General features: G+C 40.5%; 1 protein-coding gene and 1 long non-coding RNA gene across 2 annotated transcripts; one reads left to right on the forward strand and one right to left on the reverse strand.

The window, feature by feature from the left end:
- The first annotated feature begins 651 nt into the window (after positions 1-651).
- LOC134393731 (uncharacterized) lies at positions 652-13,511 on the forward strand. The gene is made up of 3 exons (XR_010025098.1): positions 652-1,935; positions 3,968-4,084; positions 13,281-13,511. It is a non-coding gene; the product is annotated as an uncharacterized LOC134393731 (long non-coding RNA).
- On the reverse strand, positions 4,926-27,117 carry ELF5 (E74 like ETS transcription factor 5). The gene is made up of 7 exons (XM_063118811.1): positions 27,028-27,117; positions 19,225-19,352; positions 13,781-14,014; positions 13,269-13,319; positions 10,455-10,523; positions 5,893-6,088; positions 4,926-5,404 (listed from the first exon to the last, which is right to left on the reverse strand). Exons 2-7 carry the CDS (start codon positions 19,349-19,351, stop codon positions 5,308-5,310), a joined length of 774 nt encoding a protein of 257 aa, XP_062974881.1. The 5' UTR covers position 19,352; positions 27,028-27,117; the 3' UTR covers positions 4,926-5,307.
- Between the last annotated feature and the right edge of the window lie 877 nt (positions 27,118-27,994).

Below are 27,994 nucleotides of genomic sequence, written 5' to 3' on the forward strand. Positions count from 1 at the left end.
CACAGAATCATAGAATAGTAGAGTTGGAAAGGGCCTGTAAGGCCATCAATGTCCTGCACTCTGGGATGATCAAGAAGAGATCCTGGCCCTCCTCTGTGTGACAATCTTTCAAGTATTTGAAAAGTGCTATCATGTCTCTCCTCCGTCTTTTCTTCTCCAGACTAAACCTGTCCAGTTCTTTCAGTCTATCCTCATAGGGCTTTGTTTCCAGACCCCCTCATTGCCCTCTTCTGAACACGCTCCAGCTTGTCTGCATCCTTCTTGAAGTGTGGTGCCCAGAACTGGATGCAATACTCAAGATGAAGCCTAACCAGGGCTGAATAGAGGGGAACCAGTACCTCGCACAATTTGGAAGCTATGCTTATATTAAGGCAGCCCAAAATAGCATTTATTTATTTATTTATTTATTTATTTATTTATTTATTTATTTACACTATTTATATACCACTCCCAATTGAAAATTTTGGAATGGTGTACAAGATAAAATGAAAATAAAAACAGAATAAAACAATTAAAACAGATCTTAAAAGAAGCAAGTATAGTAACTCCTGGCTGGACATTAAGGAAAGGCTTCCTGAAATAATGATTTTTTCAGGAGGTGCCGAAAGGAGTACAAAGTTGGCGCCTGCCTGACCTCCAGAGACAGGGAATTCCACAGGAAGGGAGCCACCACGCTGAAGGCTCTTCCCCTTTTTGCATTTGCTTTTTTTGCAGCCATGTCACACTGTTGGCTCATATTCAGCTTGTGATCTACAACAATTCCAAGATCCTTCTTGTTTGTAGTATTACTGAGCCAAGTATCCCCCGTCTTGTAACTGTGCATTTGGCTTCATTTTCCTAGGTGTAGAACTTGGCATTTATCCCCATTAAATTTCATTCTGTTGTTTTCAGCCCAGCGCTCCAGCCTATCAAGACCACTTTGAAGTTTGCTTCTGTCTTCCAGGGTATTAGCTATCCCACCCAATTTTGTGTCATCTGCAAATTTGATAAGGGTTCCTTGCACCCCCACATCCAAATCATTAAAAAAAATTTGAAGGGCACTGGGCCCAGGACTGGGCCCTGTGGGACAATGTTAGCCCTCCTCCAGTCATCCAGCACCTCACTCGTCTTCCATGATTTTGCAAAGATAATAGACAGTGGTTCTGGGAGTTCTTCCTCCAGTTCCTTTATTATTCTAGGATGCAGCTCATTGAGCCCTGGAGATTTGAACTCGTTCAAAGAAATTAGGTGTTCCTTGACCATTTGACCATAAATCATAAGCACCAACCCTCTGGATTTGTGGCACATGGGTTAGAGGGTTCCTGGGCTTGCTGGTTTGTGAAGCTCTAGTTGTGCGATGTCATATAAATTGTGTATATGGGTTTCCTTCTGTGGATAGCTCTGTCAAATTAATGCAGGGGTGCAGAAGATCAGGCTCTGGGGACCTAATCTGGACCTCCTGTTGTCCTAATCTGCCATCTGGTGTTTTTATGAGAGTACTACACTCCCTCCTCCTGGCCCCACCCCTTTCCCCCAGCTTCCCCCAGTCTACTTTACTCCTTTGTATCTGGTCAAGAGGACAGGGCTACTACAGCTTTAACTGTTGTGATTAAGAGGGAATTTCACCAGGTGTTGCATGCATACAAATGACACCTGCTGAAATTCCCTTTTTTTTTTTTACAACTGCTGAAGATACAGCAGCCCTCTTCTCCTTTCCATATGGTCACCCTATGTAATATGAACCAGTGAAGGGCCCCATTGCTTCTCCCAAATTCATCTAATGGAGTAGAATCCATACTATTGACTCGGGCATTCAGGCACTCTGTTTCCTAAACTCTGTGACATCTGGCAAGTTGCAGTTCCAGCACTGGAGTCACTGAAGGATGAAAGATGCAAAGGAGGCAGGAAGAAGCCTCAAGAAAAAGACTGCTGCTGCTGCTTCTGCTTCATTCCCAGGTACCTTTGGGAGAAGGAAAGGGATGGTGTTCAGGAGTAAGCTTTAGCTGAAGGGACGGAGGGCTCATGGAGTTGCCAGTGAGATGATCTGAAATCATTGGGAAGACCAGCGCGTTTTCAAATTTGGGGCTGGTTCATGGAAAAAGTGAACTACTTCTTGAATTAAAAACAACCACAACATGGCTTGCGAAGCCTTACTGTGAAGCATCCAACAGCTGTTGCGGTGTGTGTGTGTGTTTTAATGAAAAGCAGCTTTAGAAAGAGGCTTTCTTAACCATTTTTGCTTTTCAGATCAAGTCCTCTAAGGCTGACTTTACCTCTGTAGGGTTTGAAAGCATTTGTTTTACCCTCACAAGCTTGGGTTCAGACCTGTACAGTAGGGAGTATCATCTTGGATTTGGAGTAGTTAAATGTCTGGCAGAGAAAAGGTTTCTGCCAGCACTTCTTTTAAAATAGCTCTCTTGCTCAACTGGTTTTCTTTACTAAGACCAATGATTCAGGCTTTGTTATATACTCTAGTATTATATACCTGTAAGTGATACTGCAGTTAGCTAGTGAAGTGTATAAAGAATGAACTCACCCAAGTGACTGTGACCTATAAAATTCTTACCTTCCTTACACTCAGTGCAAATGACTTTTATGTACGAAAAAAGCACCTACAGCTTTGTATGAAAGAAACATGATTGTCCAGGGCTTCACACAGTGTGGGCTTTAAACAAAAACTGTTCTATAATGTTCTCTACCTCAGAAAACATAGTACAGTGCAGGATAAAATGGCTCTTTAGCTGTAGTTGACATGAATTATAAAATAAAATTCAAAGTAAAGGACACACTTTACAATTAAATATTTTATACACACCCTGTACAAACTGCAGTGGGCCAAAAAAACACACACATCCAAAAATATTGTACAGTAATCCATATTGTTAACAAATTTATATAATAAAACATCATACCCATTCATACATTTATATAGAATGTGTCTTTCACTGCTTCTTCACAAGGAATCTAGAATGCTCACACTGGGTCATTTAAACACACACACACACACACACACACACACACACACACACACACCTGTCCTGTGTTTCAAGTAGTGAAACATAGGATGAAATAAAGAATTCTGTGAATTGTGCCAGATATAAAAGAACTAGTGCAATATCAGTCAGCTCTAAGGGGTTGAAGCTTCTTCTTTTTTAAGCACCAGAAGACCTGAACACCACCAACCGTGCACAAGACATTGCCAACCAGCAGATTTGAATACAACCCACCAGCACTGCTCACATGATTTGTACTCTCCAGTATCAAAAGACATGGGGTCAGAATCCACAAGCTCCTTTAGATGCACTCTTTCTTTGAATTACACACCACCTCTCCCCAGGATGTTGCATTGCAAACTATTTTTGAAAGCCTCCATTTGTTTTGTTTTGTTTTGGGGGGGAGGGGGAAAAAAGGGGATGGATTAGGAACTTGTAAGTGCTGGTTGTTTGTTTTTTACCGTCAGATGCCCTGCTAGGTGAGTGAGGTTAGGGTCTATTAACATGACCGTGAACAGCAATGGTAAAAGTAGCTGAACATCTTGTTCGTGCAGCTGCAGGCCTATTGTCTGGTCATGTTCATACATCACGCCATGCCCTCTCGATATCTCAGCCATCATAAACGTTGCCCTTTAAATGTTTGCAATGGTATGTCAAAAGCTGGATCCTGTGCATGGCAACTCTGCCACACAATTGTTTTGAGCTGGCACGCTCAGATTCAGAGTTCATAAAATAAAAATAAAATGGAGCTCTCTGAGGCAAGGCCAGAAACACCTGCCAACAGGTATGGGAAAAACTCACATGAATTAAGCCTACATACAGGTTTTTTGGCAGTGGATATCTCACTATTGCATAAACACAAAGTTCATTTATAATTTGGCAGCATATAGAAGGACATATGGTCATACAAAAGCAGTGCAGGCCTGTGAACTGGCACCTCAGAGATATAAATTATATTCTTGATAAGATTCCAGAATTTTGTTTTTATTTTTTAGAACATTTGCTATTGTGGCACAGCCTGTCTCTCCTTACCCAGCATCCCATGATTTCACACTCTTGAGATAAAAAACTGATTCTACTTCAGTGACTTCAAAACAAAGATTTCTGAAGCGGTAAGTGCAAACCCTATAAGACAGAGAGGTATTCATGCCTTTTGTGGCTTGATCTTGATGTTTACTGTTGTGCAACGAACAGTGGAGAGTTCCCACCCTCCTATAAAGTGCACTTATTGGGCATTTATTACTGGGTCTTGCTGGAGACAAATCCAATTTGTGTTCAGGATGACCAAAAGGGTGAGAGGGTGGAAGGTTGGCACATAGTGTCAAGGCAAAATTACAGTACATAAATGAGGCTTACCACATTTCTTGTAAAACAAACAAATAATGGACAACAGGTTGGAAGAGGTTACACAGTGGACAGAAGCTAAATGCTGCATCACAGCGATGTCAGTCTGCTCTATCTATAGTTAACTGGAGAGGCAGGGGTGAAGTGAATCAAAGGAGGTAGGTGTAGGAGCCAGAGGCCACAAAGGCAACAGCCAGTCTGGAATCAGCAACTAGAGCAGAGTCCACAAGTAACTCAGATTAGTGAACAAACTTGACCTAAAACCTGTTAAGGAACAGGGAGAACCATTAACCTGCTGTGCTCTAGTATCAGATGGGCTGCAGTTCTCTTGTCTGGTCAGAGTAAAATGGCAGCAGTCACATCCTGATAGTTCTCAGGTCCCAGAGTCAGGTCCCTTGCTGTGGGCCAAAGTCCTGATGAGATACTAGTTTTCCAAAGGGGATTTCTTCTCGGCCAGCTCTTTATGCAAAATGGCCTTGCACATGAGATTGGCCCACCCCTCTGTTACAATATAAGGAAATCAAGAAGATAGAAATGCAAAGATGAACACCAAAGTCACTTGATCATCCATCATACCGGAAACCATGTGATATACATTTATTTCCCAAGGGTTGGGTTAATGTGGTTCTTAGGTGATTCAGATCATGCTGTTCAAAATCCCATAAAATTCCATGTTATGAATATTATGAATCTTGATTATCAATGGCAAACTGCTATTCTTGGCGTTGAAAGAAATGCTACATATATAATTCCATACAATGGGAAACGTCTATAGAGCAGTTTATGGCTATAGAAGTGATGGTGCTGGTCCAAAAACATATGAAGAATAATAAATTCCCCCAATCCAGAAAGTCTTTTACCATTACATTATACAGCTATTCATAACAGGTGGCCACCTCTTAATCTGGGGGTATCTGCGGAGAAGTTTCTTCTGTTGTGATTGGAGATTTCATGTTGCATACTGGGCAGTGAGTCAGAAGCAAAAGGAATTTCATAACTTGCTGTCTTGCCATCCGTGCGCATTCCTTCCAAACTTGTACACTAACCTCCTGTCCACTCGTTCCAAAATCCCAGTTTTATAATAGTACCTGCAACAACAAAATTGAAGTTGGCATATAACGACATATTCTCCTTGAGAGATCAATCCATTCTTTCTGGCAAAGGGAGAACTTGCACACCTATGGCTGTAAGCTAAACTTCTTAGAGTTTAAAATTTTCCCAGACATTTTGAAGTCCAGCTGTCCCTTTGTAAAAAACAAACAAACTACTGAGCTTACATTTATTTTTCCTAAGACAAAAGTTCAGGTTAACACTCTAGGATCATTGCCAACGGAAATGGCGAGGTAGTAGCATTAAGTGACATATTTATGGGCAGGTTGGCAAATTATCTATTGACTTAATGTGTAATTATGCTTATTTACTCCACCCATGGATCTGGCCTCATGATCCTATCTCCAGTCAAAAGAGCCATAGCTATGTCTCATGACCTTTGCATTATTTAGCGTAAGAATCTTTGGCGCCAGTTAAACTGTTTGAAATTAGCTAACTTACATAACACTGTCACGTATTATCTTACCGGAGTGCTCGGCTTAGCTTTTCATAGGTCATTCTGTCATTTTTCTTCCTTTGCCCCCACATCTTTGCCAGAGCGTCTGACTTAATAACTCGAAAGATGCCTTGGTTTCTGTCTTCCCATTCAAGAATACCACAGTTCTCCTCAGGAGACAGGAGGAGGTCTCTTACAAACTCCCACAAGTGAGAGCTCTGCAGGCCTTCAAGAACGAACAACAGCAGATTAATAGATCTTCCTAAAACGAAACGAATTTGCACCTGTTCAATTGTGCACTTTAGGCTATGGGGAAAACACACATTTGGGGCTGTTTTCTTTATTTTTGCTTATTTTGCAAAGATTTATTTATGCCACCCCCTATTGGGTGCACCTGGGATTTTCATTCCCTGGGGTGAAATTGTACAGAATTTTGAAAATGGATCGGGTGCCTCCCAACTAGGGGGACCTGCCTATAAAGAGTGGTCCCAATCCTGCAAATCTTCAAGGGTTTATAGAGTGATAGCAGCTATATAACCCTTTCTTGCCTCATGACTCTAGCTATACTAGAGTGACCAGATACAAAAGAGGGCAGGGCTCCTGCAGCTTTAACTGTAGGCACTGCATACCAGGCGCTGCATCCATACAAATGACACCTGGTGAAATTCCCTTTTCTATACAACTGTTAAAGATACAGGAGCCCTGTGCTCCTTTTCATATGGATCCCATAGGCGAACAAATTAACTCATGGTACCTGCCATGACAAGTTAACCTATCGCGGGTTAAATAACCCCTATTGCAAACCATGGGTTATGAGTGGGTTATTTTGGGCAAATAACCCATCATGGGTTAAAAGTTTCCTGGCAGACAATACAATTATCCACGATGGGTTAAATAATTCACAACAGGTTATTTAATCCATTGCTCATAAGGTCCGAAGCACAGGGGGCCCATTAGCCACCATCCTCACTAAATGGCGTCACTGTTCAAATGTTTGGGTCTGTTCCATTTCCTCATCGTGAAAATCTGAAGGATAGTTACTGTCAGAATCCAAAACATCTAGTGATGTTCAGAAAGTCTAGAATTCTTTTAACTGTTTCCCCTGTACGAGGACAGGAAGTTTGAAATTAAGGGTTTTAATAATGGTTTAGTTTAGCCGAAAATGTTTTTGTTGCTCAAAGGATCAGGCAGCAAACATTTTAATTTTAGAGTCAATCCCATGTCATAAAATGCCTACATAAAGATACGGAAACATTTTTTTTAATCATATGATTGTCACTACTAGGACAGTATATGCAAACCTTGGTAAACCACCCAGAGTGCTTTGGTTATGGGGCAGTATATAAATTCAATAAATAAATAATAAAATAAGGGGGGCGGAGCTTGGCAGCCATGGAGTCAGCGAGTTTCTTCTGATGCTCTAACCGGCTTAGCCGGGAAAAACAATTATCTCCTTTTTAATGGGCATAAATCTTTAATCAAATGATGGAAAAGGACTATGAATGTTAACTGTTTAACTTGCTGGTGTTGGAAAAAGCTGGAAGAGATAAGGTGAGATCTTATGGAATGTTTCTATAAGCATCTGTGGAAAGTGAAACTAATGCTGCCTGCTGCTGTGGCGCAGTTGGAGCAGAGAAAGTTTGTTTTTGTTAGATGCTGACTTGATTTATAGTGAATCTCACCTCTTATCTTCTATTTCAAAGTGGAAAAGACTGAAATACTGGCTTTATAAAGAGGAAAGCAGTTTGTTGTAGTTATCGTCGGCTGGCGAGAAGGGGGGGTGAGCGGTGGTGGAGAAATAGCAGCGTTCGGTGAGGGGGCGAAGTGTGGCATTGATAGACTGTGTATGGCTAGTTCTGGTCCCCTCTAGTGAATGCTGTTGTGAATCTGATGTATTCCCCCTCCCTGAGAAGAAGGAAGAGTGTTTAACACACAGAAGACAAGCTAATAAAATAACTGCCAAGAAAGGGAGCTGGACTCAAAGGTTTATGCCCTGTCCAGAAGTGTCCTATGTCTAACATTAAACGGAGAATTAAGAAGGAGTGGAAAAGGTTAAATACACAAAAAAAGAAACCAAGTAACCATAACCTCTCCAACCTGGAAAATCCAGTCCCTGAAGGAGAACAGGAGGACGAAGATACAGGCCCAGTTTTCTTAGATACAGTGCCAAAAAAAAGAAAAAAACATGGCTGAAGGGGGAAAAGCAATTGGCAGTCAGCCACCCTCTTTAGTGGAAATTAAAGCTGCAATTGCAGAGAACAATACAGTCATTTTTAAAAAAATGGATCAGCAAATGGATGTTTTTAGACAACAAATGCGTGTCCTGGCTGATAAGACAGCTGAGAACTCAAAAAATATCAAAGATTTGGAGACAAAAGCTGATTTGAACAAGAAGAAGCAAGAGGCTTTTGAAAAATCAACAAATATTCAATTTAAAGATTATGAATTAAGACTGATAGCCTTGGAGGATTAATCTCGTCGATCATTAATTCGAATAAAACAGCTAAAGCAAACACAAGGAGAAGATCTAAGAGAAATCATCCTGAATTGGTTCAAAGAGCTGATGCCTGACCTACAAATAGATGGATCGGATATAGATCGAGTTCACCGTGTGGGGGGGCAAAACTACAAAGGGACTAGAGACATTTTGGTGAAATTTGGTAATTATTATAAAAAAGAGCAAGTTATGAAAGAATTGAGATCTATGGTCCAGTTGCAGTATAAAGGCAAAGCAGTGCAAATTTATAATGTTCTTTCTCAGCACACATTAAACTGGAGACGCAGTATTAAACCAATAACTGAAACACTAGTGAAGAATAAATAATAAAATAAATAAAAGCATAAAGAAATCTAATCAAATTCCAAGAAACAGAAAATGGTACATTAAGTTATGGGATTTTGCGGTTCTAAACAAATTAGTTTGGTTTATAAGAGCTAGTCAGAGATGGAGGTCTTCTGCTAAATTTGAGCAACAATGGAAGTGGTTGAAACAATTGTAATGATTGGGCATCCATTTTTGATGCTGTAAGGAAGAGGAAATGTTGGCATAATCTGGCTGTTTAGTCAGTTGTTATTGTTGTTTCCCTTTGGTAAACTTATTTTTCAAAATTAATTAAAGGCACAATCTTATGCACTTTTAGACCGAATTTTTCCCCTTACAATTCCCATGGCTTGCTGTAGCATTTTCTCTCTCTCTAAACGTACATAGGATTGTGTCTTTAAAAAATGAATATTAATAGGAGGCCTTTGTCTACTGATCAAAGACCTTCCCTCCTGCTTGAAGCAACACTGTATTGTTCTCCGATTCAATCCTTCCTCAGATCCTCAAATGTATCAAGGTATTGTATGTTCGCCACCCCATCAAAACTTCATCTTACTCCATTATTTTGTTCTTCTGTTGTCAAGCTTTGCTCCTTTTCAACTATTCCATGCCCTTCTTCTATTTTATTTTTGCCTTCCAGCAGTTCAAGTTAGAATTTCCATATTTCTTTAGACATGGCTAATTTGTAACAGAAATAAATTCAGCACGTGAAGCCTTTCCCGGTAATGAACAACAGTGATAGAGAAAGTTTCATCAGTTGAATTTGTACCAGATATGTAGCTGTCGAACTGACAGTAAAAACACGAAAAATCTCGTTAGAAATGGCTGTTTTTTTAATCTGCAAGTTAGACAATCAATGTCCCCCATGCCTGCTTTCCACATTTCTTCTTTAGTCTTTAGCAGGTGTTTGTCTTGAACACAGTGAGTGACACCTGGTGGCTGGCTGTGAGCCACTGCAACAATTGCATTAGGACACTGTTGTTTTGTTGTTTATTCGTTCAGTCGTTTCCGACTCTTCGTGACTTCATGGACCAGCCCACGCCAGAGCTTTCTGTCAGCTGTCGCCACCCCTAGCTCCCCCTAGGTCAAGTCTGTCACCTCTAGAATATCATCCATCCATCTTGCCCTTGGTCGGCCCCTCTTCCTTTTGCCTTCCACTTTCCCTAGCATCAGCCCCTTCTCCAGGGTATCCTGTCTTCTCATTATGTGGCCAAAGTACTTCAGTTTTGCCTTTAATACCATTCCCTCAAGTGAGCAGTCTGGCTTTATTTCCTGGAGTATGGACTGGTTTGATCTTCTTGCAGTCCAAGGCACTCTCAGAATTTTCCTCCAACACCACAGTTCAAAAGCATCTATCTTCCTTCGCTCAGCTTTCCTTATGGTCCAGCTCTCGCAGCCATAGGTTACTACGGGGAATACCATTGCTTTAACTATGCGGACCTTTGTTGTCAGTGTGGTGTTTCTGCTCTTTACTATTTTATCAAGATTTGTCATTGCTCTCCTCCCAAGAAGTAAACGTCTTCTGATTTCCTGGCTGCAGTCAGCGTCTGCAGTAATCTTTGCGCCCAGAAATACAAAGTCTGTCACTGCCTCCACGTTTTCTCCCTCTATTTGCCAGTTATCAATCAAGCTAGTTGGGGACTTAAACTTATTTTTAAAATTAAAAGATAACAAATGTTCTCCAGTCCAGACCAAACAAGTTAGCACAGTATTTGGCGATTTAGTGCAAATGGCATTTTCAAGAACAATATTTGATGACATATATACCTACTTGTTCTACTGTGACTTTGAAAGTCTTGAGTCTTGATGCTGCCTGTCCTCAAACATGCCTTATCATTATCTGAAAAAGATTTAAAATAAATAAATAACAACATTGCCACAACTAAATATGGATGAACTTCAGGGTCTGGTGATAATGCAATTTAAAGAGGACGATGTGTTCACCTCATGAAATTCCATGCCACACTAAGTCAATATGGTTTGAGATATATTTTAGGATTAAAATTCAAGTTTATCACAAAGATAAACGAACGTGAATGATTAACCCAAAGTTGGACATTTAGCTGAAATAGCAGGTTTTTTTTAAAAAAAGCACAGAAACAATCACCAATGGCTAGATTTGAATTCTGTAAAAACATGTTTACCTGAAAACATAGCGTGTCCTGATTGTACCCATGTGTAAATAGTATTTCTGCCTACAGTAGAACCACAGATCCATAGTTATGGAGCACAGTACACAGTGGGAAATGAGCTGGATGCTGGTATTTCTGACTGGTGAGTCTGTGGCCCCTAGTACTGCCTCTGGCCCTCGCTTAACATTGATGCAGTTTTTCCTTTCTCTGCGCATTTTGGTTTTACTCCACATCCTCAAAAAATAATAATCTTATAAACATACAGGTCTGACCACTGAGAGACAGAGGGAGAAATCCTATGGCCCCTAGACAGCATTGAGGGGTTATGGGATATTTCAGATGACCTAATCCGAGGTCAGAGACAGCCCTATGACCTCAGAGCTCAGAATCAGAAAGATGCCGGCTGCCTCCGTGCCGGCTGCCTCTGTGACGTTGGGAAGGTGACCTTGGAGAGGGGAAAAGGGGGTGTTTCAGTAGGCAGGGTGGGGGGAGATTGGAGAGGCCAGAATACAAGCTATCCTGGCACCTTTCCGACTCTGGTGCCTTTTCTAGCGCCTTTCCGACCCTGAAACGCTTTCCCTAGATGGGGAAAAAAAAAGCGCAGCGTGGGAGTTCAGGGTGGTGAATATCACCCCCGTCTCTTCTCCCTTCTGTATTGGATGCCCGTAAATGATACACAAGGTGGAACTCTCAAATAGGCTTCTAATTACACTGGATTTAGGGGTGAGTCAGACATATGTGTTAGAAATCCATGCAAATTACACATAAGAGCTGCCCCATTTCATAATTTAATTTATGTAACATTTCAAAATGCTTTGCTGCAACAGGGAGGAAATAAATAAAGCTACAAAACAAAAAACAATAAAAATAGAATAAAACATGCACTAGCCAGTCAGAAAAATTGAAATCCCCAAAGCCTGACACAAAGTATCCCCCGGCCTGCTCTTCTCTAGTAGGGCTGTAAAATCTTGCTCAATTCCAGATAGGGTGACCATATGCAAGGGAGGACAGGGCTCCTGTATCTAACAGTTGTATAGAAAATGGAATTTCACCAGGTGTCATTTGTGTGCATGCAGCACCTGGTGAAATTACCTCTTCAGCACAAAAGTTAAAGCTGTAGGAACTCTACTAGAGTGACCAGATACAAAAGAGGGCAGGGCTCCTGCAGCTTTAACTGTTGTGCTGAAGAGAGAATTTCACCAGGCGCTGCATGCATACAAATGACACCTGGTGAAATTCCGTTTTCTATACAGCTGTTGTGAACCGCCCAAAGAGCTTCAGCTATTGGGTGGTATAAAAATGTAATAAATAAATAATACAAGAGCCAGTCCCTCTCGTGTCTCTGAGTAAAGGGAAACACTACAGTTCCAGGATGCTTAATTTATGAGATACGGAGTTGAGTGTGATGATCACCACAGTGATAGCCCACAACTCCAAAGCTGCAGATTCTCTTTACCAGTGGTTTTGTTCATATAGATATTAAGGAGCTCTTGGTGATAATACGGAGACCTCTCAAATATCATGTGCTAAATTCCATGGGGTCAAACTAGCCTCTTTGATGGCCATCCTCCTATTGGGCAAAAGGAGATTTGTCTAAGAGCAAATGTTTACATATTCATTGCTGTTCCAAATGGTCCGGGAGGATGGTCTGGTCCACAATATCAAAAGTGACTGAGGTCCAATAAGGTCAGCAGGGGACAGTGGAGACTGGTGGCTTCTTTGCCAGTGGGGCAGTAAATCTGCTCTGGGTTTCAGTCAGAACTCTCAGGGAGCTATCTAAATTTCTGGACCATTTTGGGGACAGGGTTCAGCACTTTGGGTCGCTCCTTTAGAGTTCTGATTGGTTCTGACCCAGAGTGGATTCACTGCCTCACTGACACAGGCGCCAACAGCCTTCACTGGCAGGGGAGTATTTCCCCTTTTTGATCTCTAGCCCACCAAAGCTACCATTTATGCCTCCATCACAATGTCAAGTCTGAGGTCAAATTAAATTTGAAAATGTTCTGCTATCACACGTTCCAAAAATCTCCATTTGAAAGGCTTTCTTAGGGAAGTTTTTCGAATAGGTGATAGCAGAGCATTTTCAGATTTAATTTGGCTTCCGACCTAACAAAGGAATGAGTCTGCATTGAACATCTAGATTCTTACAGTTACTTTTCTAACTACCTCCAAACAGAACAAATGAGAGCATCTATTCATTAAACCGGGACTGTTCTGCTATTATTGTAGATAGCTCAGTTGTTGGGCAATATAGAAATGAAATAATATTAATAACAACAACAACAACAACAACAACAACAACAACAACAGAGAATATTTCCACAGCCTAAATATCACTGATTTACTATAAGAATCCTGTGGACTGCTATATATTGAATCACAGATCATTGTGTGTTTTTTCTTATGGGCTTTCCCTTCTGTTTAGAAATTTGCACTTTTAAAAGTTTACTTACAATCTTTTTCAGATGACTTTGTATCTTCATTGTCCTGAAAGAAGGAGACTCCTGCAGAGGAAAAACATCAAATCCAATATTTTGATTGATACTAATAAATGTATTTTGTATCTAGAGTAAATCCTTGGTCCAATTTTTTTTTTGAAATGAACTATCTTGCCACTGTTCCTCCATTTTAAACGGCCCTCATTTCCTCTCATCTTCATTATTATAAAGGTTTTAGCCTAGTTTTTCCCGTGAGCACCTTTCTGGTTTTCATTGCTTCCCTCACCCGTCCCAATCTTGCCCGTATCACTCGAGCTGATTTTGCAAAGATTTATTTAGTCTTATGTAAACATCAGTTTCCACATTGTTTGAATCCTGTTTTTATCTCACTGTGTGTGTGCGTGCTAAACTGTGGTTCAATGCAATCTGTCAGTCTTAAAGGCAGCCAGTTCAATGCCTTGCACAAGCATAATGGTCACACCTACAATGAAATAATCTTATTCTGATTAAATCTTTGGCACACTGACCATGAGTCTTGATGTTTTGTAGGATGAAATACAGGTATTCACCACAAATCCCTGCAGCATTTAAAAAGTCTTCTTGAGTCATGCAGCACAGTTGTTGGCCATTTATGTTAAAGTGGGAAAAGGAAATGCAGTTGGCATCCAGTTTGTATTGATCACAGCAAAACTGTAGCCACTCACAGACATTGTGTCTTGTCCAGTACTCCGGGCGGATAGATGTCCAGGACGAATCGCAACCTGTCACAATGTCATAAAAAAAGAAAGAAGTACAGGTAAACCTTGAACAGCTCATCAGTCGTTTATTTTAGATTCATCAATCCTTTATAGTGTTTCAGTACAATCGTCCCAGTCATTGCAACCAATGTGCCGCCGCGTACTAAGGGCCAGATGCAACCATCTTGCTGCCAGCAAGAACCACCCACAGAGCTTTGGCTATTGGCCGATATAGAAATGCAATAAATAAAGAACTAAATGATAATATGAGGCATTGTCCTGCCACCATGAACTGATGACAGGATGTCATGCTTGTGAAGCAGGAAGATTACTTTTCCAAAGATGACAACCTCTTCTTGGGCTAGCAATAGTTGGAATAGCCGTGTTGCACAACCTCTTATACTGCAGTGGAAAAGCAGTAGGATTGGGACTTACATGAGATCCCTAAAATATTTTGATGATCATGAAGTCTGTTCTATCAGTTTTACGGCTGAATAGCAGCTTGTTATAATGGGATTTATTTATTTTTATTTATTTACTAAATTTGTATAGCCTCCCTATAACACATAATTTGGGTGGTTCACAAAACAATACAACAATTAAAATGCAACATCAAAAGATAAAAACTGATTAAAACCAACAACATAATTAAAACACAGGGTTTGCTGCTTTCAGGCAACACAGTTCCATTAACATTTTATCTAGGATACAAAATGGGCAGTAGATCTCTGACTAAACATCAGAGAAGACCTAAAGACGGAAGCGCACGCGCTGGTAACATTGAGGCTCAATTTCTGCAATGCGATCCACATAGGGCTACCTTTGTGCCTAGTCCGGAAACTTCAACTAGTTCATAATATGGCAGCGAGGCTGGTCACTGGTACACCTGGGGGTGACCACATTATACCAGTTTTAAAATCTCTTCACTGGCTGCCAATTAGTTTCCGGGTGAAGTATAAAGTGTTGGTTATTACCTTTAAGTTCTACATGGTTTGGGTCCAGGCTACCTGCGGGATCGCCTTCTCCTGTACCATCCGCCCCGCACACTCACATCCTCTGGGAAGAATTTCCTTCAGCCAGCCAAGATTAGGCTGACAGGTATTACCCAGAGGACCTCCTCTTCTGCTGTTCCCAGACTGTGGAATGGCCTGCCAGAGGAGATTCGTCAACTTGACAGCCGTTTAGCATTTAAGAAAGCCATAAAGACTGATCTCTCCTGGCAGGCCTATCCAGTGGAATTTTAGTATGCTTTTAGTATGCTTTTAGGATGTTTTAAAGGAAGTTTTAACAATGTATACAATATTTTTAATCAGTATTTTATGTATTTTGTGCTTGCTGTGGTTCCCTGCCTCAATTGAAATGGAGAGGCGGGTACGAAATAAAATTATTATTATTATTATTATTATTATTATTATTATTATTATTATTAATAATAATAATAATAATAATAATAATAATAATAATAATAATAATAATAAAAAAAGACATTGGGGACAATCAAGGAATATGTTACGCATGTGAACTTCCAAGGAAGCTCTATTCAGATGACCAAAATGTGTGGATAATCAATGCAAAATAGACCCTATGGTTCGATCAAGATTTCTATTCAAATCGTGTGCATAATCATGTTCCATTATTCATGCATTGGTTACCCAGGGCCTTGCTAGACCTATCTATTAATCCAGTGGGGAGTAAGGGCGAGGCCGTGCTGCAGCTAGCTTGGGCTATCACCCCAGTCTACACGTGAGACACGACAGGGTAAGGGAAAGCCCTGTCGCATCGGCCATTTTTTTTAACACTTAAAGGGGCTATGTGCGCAGGAGCACACCAACGATAAGGTAAGTCTTTTTTTTTTTTTAAAAAAAAGGGTTCCCCGCTCCCCCTGCCCCCGATTTCCCCCCCACAATGTCTGATGCCCCCCACCCGCTCACCAGTCTACCCCCCCCCCGCTTGCCCATCTGCCCCCCGCTCATCATGTCCACCCCCTGCTCGCTTGCCCACTTGCCCATCCGGCCTCCCGCTCGTCATGTCCAATGCCCCCTCCGTCCCCCTGGCCACGATCTCCCCACCCTGGCTCTGCTCTTCCCCCATCTCTCCTGCTGGGTCTGCTCTCCCCCCCAGCTCCCATCTCTCCCCCCCCGGCCCGATGGGCACAGTGCTCCTATGGAGTGCTGTGGCCCATCCGCTGCTTTGCCCGGCTACTCATGCATAAGTGCGGTAGCTGGGAAAAGTGACGGAACGGTCCACACACCCGTGGTCCCGGCCTCAGCCCGACCTGAGGCTGGGACTGCGGGAAAAGCCAGGCTAAATGGGGTTTCACTTACCCCTCGCCCAGAGAGATTCCACCCCTGCCTGACCCCGGGATCTCCTGTGTGTCATCTGGACACACAGGGGCGAGCCCAGGGCAATCACCGGGCTGAACCTCCGTCTAGCAAGGCCCCCAGTAGCCAATCCACACATTTCATACCATATAGATTCATTTTCTTCATCTGAAGGAAATTTATTTTATGACCGATGGGCTGTGACTCATGTTTTCTATTTCAATGCTGGTTGTATGAATGCGCTTCTTCCCCTGGAAGTCCTCTACACAGCCCTCTTTGCATATAGCAACCCTGTTGCATGGGGAAATGATGAAGCTGTTCTCAGAAGCTGGTGTGGCATGCTTTATTTAGAAATTCCACCAATGTGCCAAATTTATGCTACTACATGTTGTTGATATAAAACATATCTACTGTGTTATACATGAAAAGATTATATCCAAATAGTGGTTTCTTACACCACAAATTATTTGCATCAATGTTCTTTCTTACAATCCGGTGGAAGATAAACTGGTTTTTTTTGGATCATCCCCCTTATTACACATTGCCAAAGAATACATGAGAGAATTATATCAGCCATATTAATATTTAACTGAAGTTGTACCTTTCTTCTGATTATGTCACAAAAAGGAGCTGAGACTAGATGGGGAATAAGCAATTGGTGTTTTGTCTAGATCATGTGAATTTCAACTGCTCCTGCTGTTTGATCAGATTATCTTTGCATAAGTAACCTACCGCCCCATTACACTTGGTACCTCACCTTTTAAATTAATCAATATAGCCTGGTTCTATCCAGGCTTCTCCAAGCAACAGGGAGCTACTTCAGAGAAGGTCTAAGCTAGTCCAGCTGCACACAGTGAAGAACAGATTGCGTCTTCCTGCTAATCTGTGACCAGGCCAATCAGGATTTCTGGAGAAATAGGAAGTGAACTCCACTCTCTCTTTCAAAAGCAGTTCAGTAGTCTCCAGGCCACTGCTGAAGCAAGCAATAACAGAAGCTTGCATAGTCTGAACCCCATCTCCTAGATTTGTCTGTAATTCTGAACTAGACAGTCTATCAATCCTGCTTTTGTTATTTTATTTATTTACAATATTTATATAGTGCTCCCTATCTAAAGGTGTGTTATCCATTTTTCCATATGGCAAACTTAGCAGGACGCTTTAGTCAATCTCATGTTTACTGCCAAAAGGATCTATATCATTTTGAAATTATAAAGGAACCTGAAGTATACTAAGCACAAAAATGAGTAGTGTTATGGGGGGGGGGGGGAAACTTACGTGCTTTCTGGGAGAAGTTGAAAATGGAATAAGAGTAAAAAGAAATCTATACAATAGCCAGTATGAAGAAAGGAAAAAAATGGATCAAGATAAAAAAATGCAGTGGAATATATAATATTTTTTTTTGCAAAGAGAACAGAGGTGAAATATCCAAGAACAGTATAGTAACATGCAAAAGAAAACACGAAGATTAAAATAGCACAAGGAATTGGAGGTTTAGTAAGAAAACTGGAATTTGATGAATTCAGGGAACAATGAGGAAAATAGAGAGGAAGCAATGAGGATCAAGGCCATCAAGAAGCTGAAAGGTTTGAAGAAGATGGGAGTTTAAACTTGAAACAGGACAAAAGAGGAAGAGAATGAAGACAAGTACGAAGAGGTGAAACATGATTAAGAAGAGAAGGAAAATTAAGTGAGCAGAGGGATTAAGAATAAAAATAAGATTTTTGCTGAATATCCAACAGCTGAATAAATAGTTCAGCTCATGAATAAAAAAGGAATGAGGCATTATGAGAGACATGAAAGCATCACTGCTACTCTGCGTCTTTTTCTTCTGTTTCTTTTAATGTTTAGTACAACAAAGCATGGGGTGGGATGGGAACATACTGTGTGTCTCCTCATCCCTCAGCATGAGAAAGAGAGAGAGAGAGAGAGGTGTTTTGCTTGAAATTTTGTGGGCTTAAAGGTGTGTAGAGGAATGGGGCTGTGCCTGCAGGTCCTTATCCCCAGCATCACTGTGCATGCTGGGGCCCACACTCTCAGTTCCTGACAATCTGAAGAATTCTCACATTTGTTTCAGCGCCAGTAGAACTCTTTGTGAGGCCTGGTGACCCTGCTTTAGCTGAACATAAGTAAAACTCTTCTTTGGGCCTCCCTACTTTGGGGAGGGTGGGATCTGAAGGGGTGGGCCCCAGCATGTACTGGGGATATTGTGTGTGCTGTGTGAAAGCTCTACACACTTTTAGCCCTCATATGTTCAGGAGAATGCCTCAACAGGACTACTATGGCCTTAGCTAGACCTAAGGTTTATCCCGGGATTGTCCCGGGGTCATCCCTGTTCATCTAAGTGACACACAGGGGATCCCGGGAGCAGGCAGGGACGACCCCGGGACAATCCCGGGATAAACCTTAGGACTAGCTAAGGCCTATGTTGTTCTGTTAGTGGTTAACAAGGGAAAGAAAGCGAAGAAACCTGGCATGGCAGCAGCTCTTTATAGTAAGGCAGAACATCTAGTTCTGTCCTCTGATGCCTGAATGGAGATAGTGGAAACTGCTACTTACGACGTTTCCAAGAAATGCTGCCCAGGCTGCCTTGTCTGATGCGCACAACTAAAGATGAAAAGTGTGAGTGTGACGAATATTTAGTTGCAAACAAACAAAAAAAAGCAGGTAACACTTCCTCAGGGAGCTAGGATTACACACAACAGATAAACAATGACTGTGCATTTGTTGTGCTGAAAACAAAGTGCCTGGAGAAGCCCTCAGACACAGAATATCGTATCAGTGGAATCCATCTTTGTTTGTGTTAAGGTTGTTCTGTTGTTGTTACAGTGACATTCAAAAACACATTTTTAAGTAAAAATATTAGATGGCACCTACTGTGTTGAGAACTCATTAAGAAAACTGCCATGTACCCACCTGTTTGATGATCAAAAGGAGGGTAGTTTTCTTCATTTGTTCCAAATAGTTCTGACCAAGACATCAGGGATTCACATATCATCGTGTTCGGCAGGAAGGTACTGTGGCTTACTGAATCCAGCATCATCCTAAAATATTATACTGTTATTCATATCAGTTCTTCACCAGGAGTTTGTTTTGTTAATTCCTACACATACCATAGTAATAAAAACAGAAGTTCCTCAGTAGACTTCTGTAGTTAGCAATAGTATCCAACCCTACTCTGAGTAAGGATGGCAGTGATATTTTCCACTAGAAGGATATTCCTAGGAGGATTGCAACAGTATTGGTGAGCATTAAATCACTCCATAAGTGGTAAAATATAAAATAGAGAGGAGGACCATGTAAGTAGCCTTGGGTTCCTTGAAAGAAGGAAAACGGTGGGATATAAACATGAAAATAGATAAATAAGTAAATAAAGGCCATGGAGAATAGCAAGATCAAAAGATAAAGCTATGCTATATTTTGTTTGCACGGAACTACACACACACCAACAGTCTCCCCAAACCTGGTGCCTTCTGGATGTTTTGGACTACATTTCGCACCATTGGTCATGTTGGCTGGAGGTGATGGAAGTTGAAGTCCAAAACATGTGTAGGGCCCAAAGTTGGAGAAGGCTGCTCTACATAGGGCTTGTTCAGATAACTCGCCAAGCCATGGTTAGGCTGCTAACCACTGCTAAGTGGTTAATGAGCATGTTTAAACCCTGATTATGCAATCACCATGGTTAGGAATGGTTCACATGACACATTAAGGCCTTAACTAGACCTAAGGTTTATCCCGGGATCGTCCTGGGGTCATCCCTGTTCATGTAAATGACACACAGGGGATCCAGGGATCAGGCAGGGATGACCCTGGGACGATCCTAGGATAAACCTTAGGTCTAGCTAAGGTAGGATGACCATATGAAAAGGAGGACAGGGCTCCTGTATCTTTAACAGTTGCATAGAAAAGGGAATTTCAGCAGGTGTCATTTGTATATATGGAGAACCTGGTGAAATTTCCTCTTATTGCACCAGTTAAAGCTGCAGGTGCCCTGCCCTCTTTTAAATCTGGTCACTCTAGTATAGCTCCTGCAGTTTTAACCATGGTGATGAAATGGGAATTTCACCAGGTTCTCCATATATACAAATGACACCTGCTGAAATTCCCTTTTCTATGCAACTGTTAAAGATACAGGAGCCCTGTCCTCCTTTTCATATGGTCACCCTAAGCTAAGGCCTAAGTTAGGGTGACCATATGAAAAGGAGGACAGGGCTCCTGTATCTTTAACAGTTGCATAGAAAAGGGAATTTCAGCAAATGTCATTTGTATATATGGAGAACCTGGTGAAATTCCCTCTTCATCACAACAGTTAAAGTGCAGGAGCTATACTAGAGTGACCAGATTTAAAAGAGGGCAGGGCACCTGCAGCTTTAACTAGTGTGATGAAGAGGAAATTTCACCAGGTTCCCCATATATACAAATGACACCTGCTGAAATTCCCTTTTCAATACAACTGTTAAAGCTACAGGAGCCCTGTCCTCCTTTCCATATGGTCAGCCTACCTAAGTCATCATGGTTTAGCATGTTGTCTGAACAGGGCCAATATCAGGAAAAATTGCTTGTAACTAGAGTTGATTTGAAACCAGAGTATTTTCCCCAGAGAGTTTTTACTTCCTAGGAAAAATTAGAATTATGCATCATTCTAGCTCTAGTACACTATATAACTTTAACCAAGCTTTCTTCAAACTGGTGCCCTCCAGATGTGTTGTACTCCTATCCTTCCATGCTGATGGGGGGATGCTGGGAGTTGAAGTTCCAGCTTGGGGGAGGCTGCTTTAGTCCCTGGGATTTGGTTACATGCTTTTGCACGGAATGTTTTATTAAGCCCTAAGAAGGATTTATTTCTGGAGGTTTCCATGGAAAAGCCGATTGTTTTTGCTGTGTTGCTGGAGGCATTATATTCAACAGGATGAAAAGATCTATTGTATCATACACTGGCTTGTGATCATGATTACTATTTCTGCATGTTAATATCTTCCAGGACAGTTATGGCTTTATCCACATAAACTTTGTAATAAAAGGCAACAGGAATCTGAATGTTAATTCCAACTGCCTATAACAAAATCGGGGCCTTCTTGTTCTAGAACAGTAGCTACATTACTGTTGATGTTCAAAGATATTCCAGGTACTTCCAAAAACTTTAGAACCAGGACTGCACAAAGTATCCTTCACTTCTAATCTTTATGTGAAAACCACAGTTCAAATATTAACATTTCCCATCTTTTTTTGGTACCATTGTCTCCTCTCACTACTGCATTGTTGGTGACAAACACACACACACTTCCTCCTCCGTTCAGGATTAGACACTTTGATCATTTCACCCAATCTGGATGATGTGACAGTTTTAGAATAGAACCAATATCATCAATTACAGAAGCTTGTTACCCACTCCTCTCCAGGCTCCCCTTGCTACTACAGGTTTATGAATGGGAATGGAAAGTAAGTACTCCACAATACTGGCTCCCATGAGAGCACCCCACTAGCACAAATAAGCCCCGCTCTTATTCTCCCTGCATGGCAACGACAGGTGTCTTTGCTGTCCCATGGCAGATCTCTAATCTGATAAACTGTAAATGTGCAGCTGTGTAATGGCAATAGAAAGAGCAAACGGTGCTGCAAGTTTGCAACTCTGGAAATGTGCATTTTTTGAAAATGCAGAAATGTACAAAGGAAAGCTAAAAAATTGAATGGAAAAGAGGCCGAATAGGGGGAAATGGCGACATAGAGGGAAAACTGCTCAATTTTCCATGTAGAAGGAAAACTCCCAAATAATATTGGGCAGGATCTGAAGGCTCTCTATGAGAGCACCCCACCACCCCAATTTTACCCCATTCCAGAAAACTGTCACAGAGTAATAGCTTTGTATTTATTTATTTATTTATTGCACTTATATACTGCTCCCATAGCCAGGGCTCTCTGGGCGGTTCACAGAAATTCTAAAATTAAGATTAAAACGAGTATACAAAATTTAAAATTCTAAAACACAAAACATACACACATAAAGCATTAAAAACCGTTAAAAAACTAAAACATGTGGGTAATTAAGATGTGCCGCCTTATGCCTGGGCAAAGAGGAAAGTCTTAACCTGGCGCCGGAAAGATAGCAGCGTTGGCGCTATCTGTTTACAATATCAAAGAAGCTAAATAGCACAATATCAGAGAAGCTAAATAACATATCAGAGAAGCAAAGTAGTACAGCAATAAGGGAGCACATAATTATGGCTCCCAATGGAATGGACTAGGAAAAGGGGTGATCGAGGGAAGGGGCAGCTCCACCCCCTGACCATGTCACAGAGGCAACACCCGGGATTGAATGCAGAGGATCAGGGGCACATTGCAGAGGAAGTGCCAGTAAGCCATTTTAACTAAAAAGAATGGAGTAAATTGACTTTCTGATACTGTGGCTTTTTGAGATGGAATTGGCTGGCTGGGAGTGTGCTGGCCACGATATCATTTCGGTTTCAAATGACCTTGCAATATATCCAAGCCATAGGAAATCCACCATGAAGACAGCCCCATTCTCAGAATCTTCCCCACTATAGTGAGATGTAGTGTATTTCTATTTAAATTATAGTAATGATTCATAAATGTGCAACTATACAACTAAATTAACATATGCAAATATTATGCAAATAATTATCTTTGTTTGACCTCTTTTTGGGTGATGTGTAAGTGCCCATTCTAACCCATGGAGTACAATTGACTCCTTGAATGTAAAAAGAAAAGCTGTACTCTGAGATTTTGAAGGAAATGCTATTATGGCTTTTGAAACAAATCCACCCCATCAAATATTCCATCTCAGGTTGTGGGCTGCCCATCTACAAGCGAGGTCTGCTGCCACTTCTGTTGTGCAAGCAGCATGCTCTGCTAGCACAACTGTGATTTAGAGCATCTCTACATTAAGGGAATTCACATTGTTTACCCAGGGCTTTTGTGCTTCCTAGTTTTTTGATGTGATTGTTATGGACTCTATTATATGGGAGGAGAGGGGCAAGAAAGGGGTTGAATACTCTCCTCTTTTCAGTTACGTTGAGTTCTATTGAGACAACATTTATTTATTTATTTATTTATTGCATTTTTATACTCCCAATAGCCGAAACTCTCTCATCATCTAGTGGTGGAAGATCCTGCTATTTCCTGGCTTTTACCACTTTAAAAGTGGTTCTTTTTATCCTGGAATTTACAGAGGATTCTGGGGAAGATGTCCTAGTTGTTGACAAAATCATGAAATTGACCTGAAAACTTCTGTGAGTGGGCAATCATGAGCCTGCCATGTGTGCAAGACCTGAAACAAGTAAAAAAACAAAACAAAAACTCATTTCTGGAATGGGGCAAGTTAGTGGAGCCCCCTTATGCAAACTTGGCTGACTTTTCCTGTTCCAGATTTGGCCAGGCAGATTTCATTAATTCCACCATTGGAATTAACATGCTCCATAATCACTTCTGAGAAAAAAAGAAAATTATATTGAGAGAATTCTTACTCATCCCATAATGAGGCTTATCAAATTACTGCCAACATTTGACAAAATATTTACTTACTTACAGATGAATGTCTCAACAGATTAATGGTTGGTGGGCCAGTAGTGATTTTGACACTATACTAATTACATAGAATATCATATTATTTGAAACCCATTCTTAAATGTTCTCTGAAGCATCAAGCCTATTCATGCCAAATAGTACAACTTCAAGATATCTTTTGTTAATCATTTTACAGACTGCTTGGAATGGAATCATATCAGAGCTAGAGCTCAAACATGCATGCATGCATGCATTCATTCATTCATTCATTCATTCTAGATCATCATTTCAGCAAATCTGGCTGATGAGATATTGTCAGAGAACTCGGTATTCTTACCATACAATAATATGGAACTGATCTCAGGGTATTATATTTTCATAATTGGATCAGCTCAAATCTACGAGATACAAGACTAGTTTAATCTCTTATGTATTTACCAATATGAGATAATCTATAGAACTCCCGATTTGTTACCTAGTGAATGATGATCAGTAGATGGAATTCAATTAAGTATTTGGAACCACTTCCATCAGTGGAACTGGGAGGGGGGCAACTCCTCCTCTCAAAATCTGCACAGGGGACTGCAGGGGAAGGAAAAAGGAGGACACTCCTGCATGACTCTGGATACAATTTATAATTTGCCATGGTGTTAGGCAACTGGAGGATTAAATCATCCTGGCATTGTCAATTTGGGATGAGTTATGGCATTGAAAAACCAACTTGCTCAGAATATAGAAAAAAGAAGAGGAAGAACCAAGATTAATCCATTGTACTTCTTCTAATCATGTACACAAGCCTGATAATAATTCCTGGGTGTGTTTTAGGACAAAGCTGATCCCATTCATCTTCACTCTTTCACATTTTTCCCTACTGATGGCAAAGATCTATTTTAGCCTCAACCTCTAAAATGTGTGTATTACAATATTCTAATAGAACTGCATCTCAGTGAATATTCTATTGTTTTAAGAAAGAGAAGAAGAGAAGACAGCTTCTTTTGCAAAAAACCCCACCTTATTTACTTCATGTTATTGACAGGGCTGGTATACTGCAAATACTTAACACCGCAAATTGTTTAACAGAATAGTCAGATAACTGGGACAGCATGACCCTTCAACACAATTTAGGCTGCAATCTTATACACACTTACCTAAGAGTAAGTCCCATTGAACTCAATGGGTCTTTCTTCTGGCATGTATAGGATTGCATGGTAATTTTATAACCATTTATAACCTTGTTTAATTTTATAACCTTCAGCTGCCAATTGAACTGACCTCAGGTAAAAAAGAAAAGAAAAAGATCTACACAAGACTGGGTAGCTAAGACTCTAATACTTAATAATGTGATCCACAATAATTTAAACTGGAATATTTGCTTGGCCATCATAAGCCTAAAACAACACATTTCTATCTTCCCTATTCACAACTCCTTATTTGTAATTCTGACAAAGTAATTCTTGGAAAAGTCAATGAGAACAATCGTACTACAGTTTTGGAGTAAAAGGGACTGGTTTACTTACAGCGATGTGGTTGTTTTAACAGCAAAATAAGCAAAATCTCCAGTATTCGAGGCAGTAAGCCTGTGTCACCAGTTGCTGGGGAACATGGGTGGGAGGGTGCTGTTGCACCATGTCCTGCTTGTTCATCCCTGGCCAATGGCTGGTTGGCCACTGTGTGAACAGAGTGCTGGACTAGATGGATCCTTGGTCTGATCCAGCATGACACTTTTTAAGTTCTTGACTTTTCAAAATCATATTTTTTCTTATTTTATTTATTTATTTATTACTCTCTTTATCTAAATGCACCACTTGGAAACCAGTCCTATGGAAGTCAATGAATCGAATCAGTGAAATATCAGGAAATTCAAATTATAGATGCCTAGGTTTAAAGGAAGAAAGAATAAAGTATTTTGATTTGTTTGGATTTTGCCAATGGTATATTACGAGTGTTCCTTTTATAAACTGAAATAATCTCAGAATTTGACTTCTGAAATAATATTAGTTCATAAAATTAAATTATTATTTTTTGCAAGATTGGCTCTGGGCTTTTTGTGATAAATAAACAAACAAACTGGTAATTAGTGTGATATTCTTTGTTGAAAAAGTTAACTGCAGTGGATTAAGAGACAAAGAGCATGGACCCAGCCAAAATTAAGCACGGTTATGTCTCATTGATTTCAATGAGAGAATTAAACACATGCTCTAAATCTCCTATTAAAATCAATACATCAAAGTGCATAAATCTGACTGGATCATTACTAAAATAATTTATTCCCTTAAATCAGCTAGTAAAATTTGATCTCTCCGCTTCTGCAAAATACCATGATGTGTGATTGCTTATGAAGAGATTGCTTCTTTCTTAGCTTTCACTGATAAATGTTCAAAGAATCTTGTGGTTGAATACATACATATACTTGGCGCTGAAATGCTGTTGAAACCAAACACATCAAGTCTGTCTAATTTAGAAAATTGAGGTACCATATTTTTTAGATGCAACTTTGCACTCTTCTTTCTTATCCATGTAGTTAAGGACAGGCTTCTTACCAGCAGCCACCACAAGAGGTCTCAGGAGCACAAAAAGTAACATTTATTTACAGCACACATCTGAACAATGCTGTCCTCTCACACACTAAATTGATAACTGATTTATATTATCAGTCCTAGACAAAAACAAACATAACATATATTTATATCCAATCTCAGTTGCAGGATAGATTATTTTGTATTCCAGGAAAGATTATTTTTGTACTGACAACAAGCATTCATGAGAGGTTTTCTGACGTTTTCAGGGTTGGCACCACTGTATTCTTTCATGTATAACAAAATTTATTCTTAGGGACCAATGGCAAAGGCAGCCAATTTTTTAACAAATACTTAAAACCCTGATCCTATTCATGTTTCTTTGAAACAAAGTGTGTTGAATGGAATCTACTCCCAAGAAAGTGTGCATATAATTGCAGATTTACTGTTTTGGGTACAGCTTCTACAGTCTTGTAAACATTAGGCTGGGTATTTGCCATATGACAGGACTGCAAAGTTAAGAGTTCATACCCATTAATGTCCAGTTTCAAAGGTGTGGCAATTAGGGCGGAAACACCATGGGCAGATGCGGTGTTCATTTGCTCTGTCAACTTCCCACTACAGTGGCAACTCAGCACTTCCTTTAAGACCCCTCTCAACTAAATAAGAAAATGGAGCTTACTTGCAGCTGGGAGGGCTTATTTTCTTTCCAAGGGAGTGTTAGATCCAAAAGTAAGTCTTCAAAGCCAAGAGGCTTCCCGGCTCTGTGAGGTGTACACTGGAAGGAGGGCCACCTGCAGTTCTGTGATATATGGAACACTCTCCAGACAGGTCTGTTTGGTTTTTCAGGTTCTTATACACACCCCCTTTGATGACAATGATAGTATACAGTGTGACACAGCTGAAAGGAGAACAAGAGGAAAAAATGGCTCTTAAACTCAGAAAAGTTTAGTTTTAATCCTTTGCTTGGTTTTTAAAGTTTTTCTTCTTTTCATAAAATAAGCACAGCTTGAGGATTATAAGAGTTAGGCTAGGTGGGTCAATTTTCTCTCTCTTGTACTTGCTTCATATTGTCATGAAGGCAAAGCAGCTGTCTCATTTTACAAATTTCAAAAAGCAGATTTTATGCTTTACCCATAGAACTAGAAGTATGTCACACAGCAAAAAGCTGGCGATTTATTATTCACATAGAGGAACAAATTAAACACTTCCCAAGTAATGGTCCAGAACTGGAAGGTATCAGTAGATTGCTTGTAGAGCGTTCCCAGAACTCCCAACGTTGAGGAGTAAACACAGTATCAAACAAATGTGCACATGATTTTCTGAGCGAAGTGTTGACAATAAGAAGCATGAGCTGAAAAGGAAAGCAAAGTTTACTTTGTATCTTTACTAACTGGTTGTGTTATTCTACCAACTAGGGCAACAAAGAAATCCGTGTTGCAAAGCAAAACATTCTCAGTTTTGGCAACAAGCGTCTAATCAACATACTGTCACACAGAGCAACTGTATTCTAGTAAATTATCATTAGAAATTCACACATATAATTGAAATGTTTTGTAGTTGACTGACAGAATAATGTTTGTGAAGGATCTTGTTGGACAGAGGTGAGCTAATTCAACTTTTCCAAGCAGACATTGGGCAAAGCTAGA

The sequence above is a fragment of the Elgaria multicarinata genome, chromosome 2 (genome assembly GCF_023053635.1).
Source record: "Elgaria multicarinata webbii isolate HBS135686 ecotype San Diego chromosome 2, rElgMul1.1.pri, whole genome shotgun sequence".
Lineage (NCBI taxonomy): Eukaryota > Metazoa > Chordata > Lepidosauria > Squamata > Anguidae > Elgaria > Elgaria multicarinata.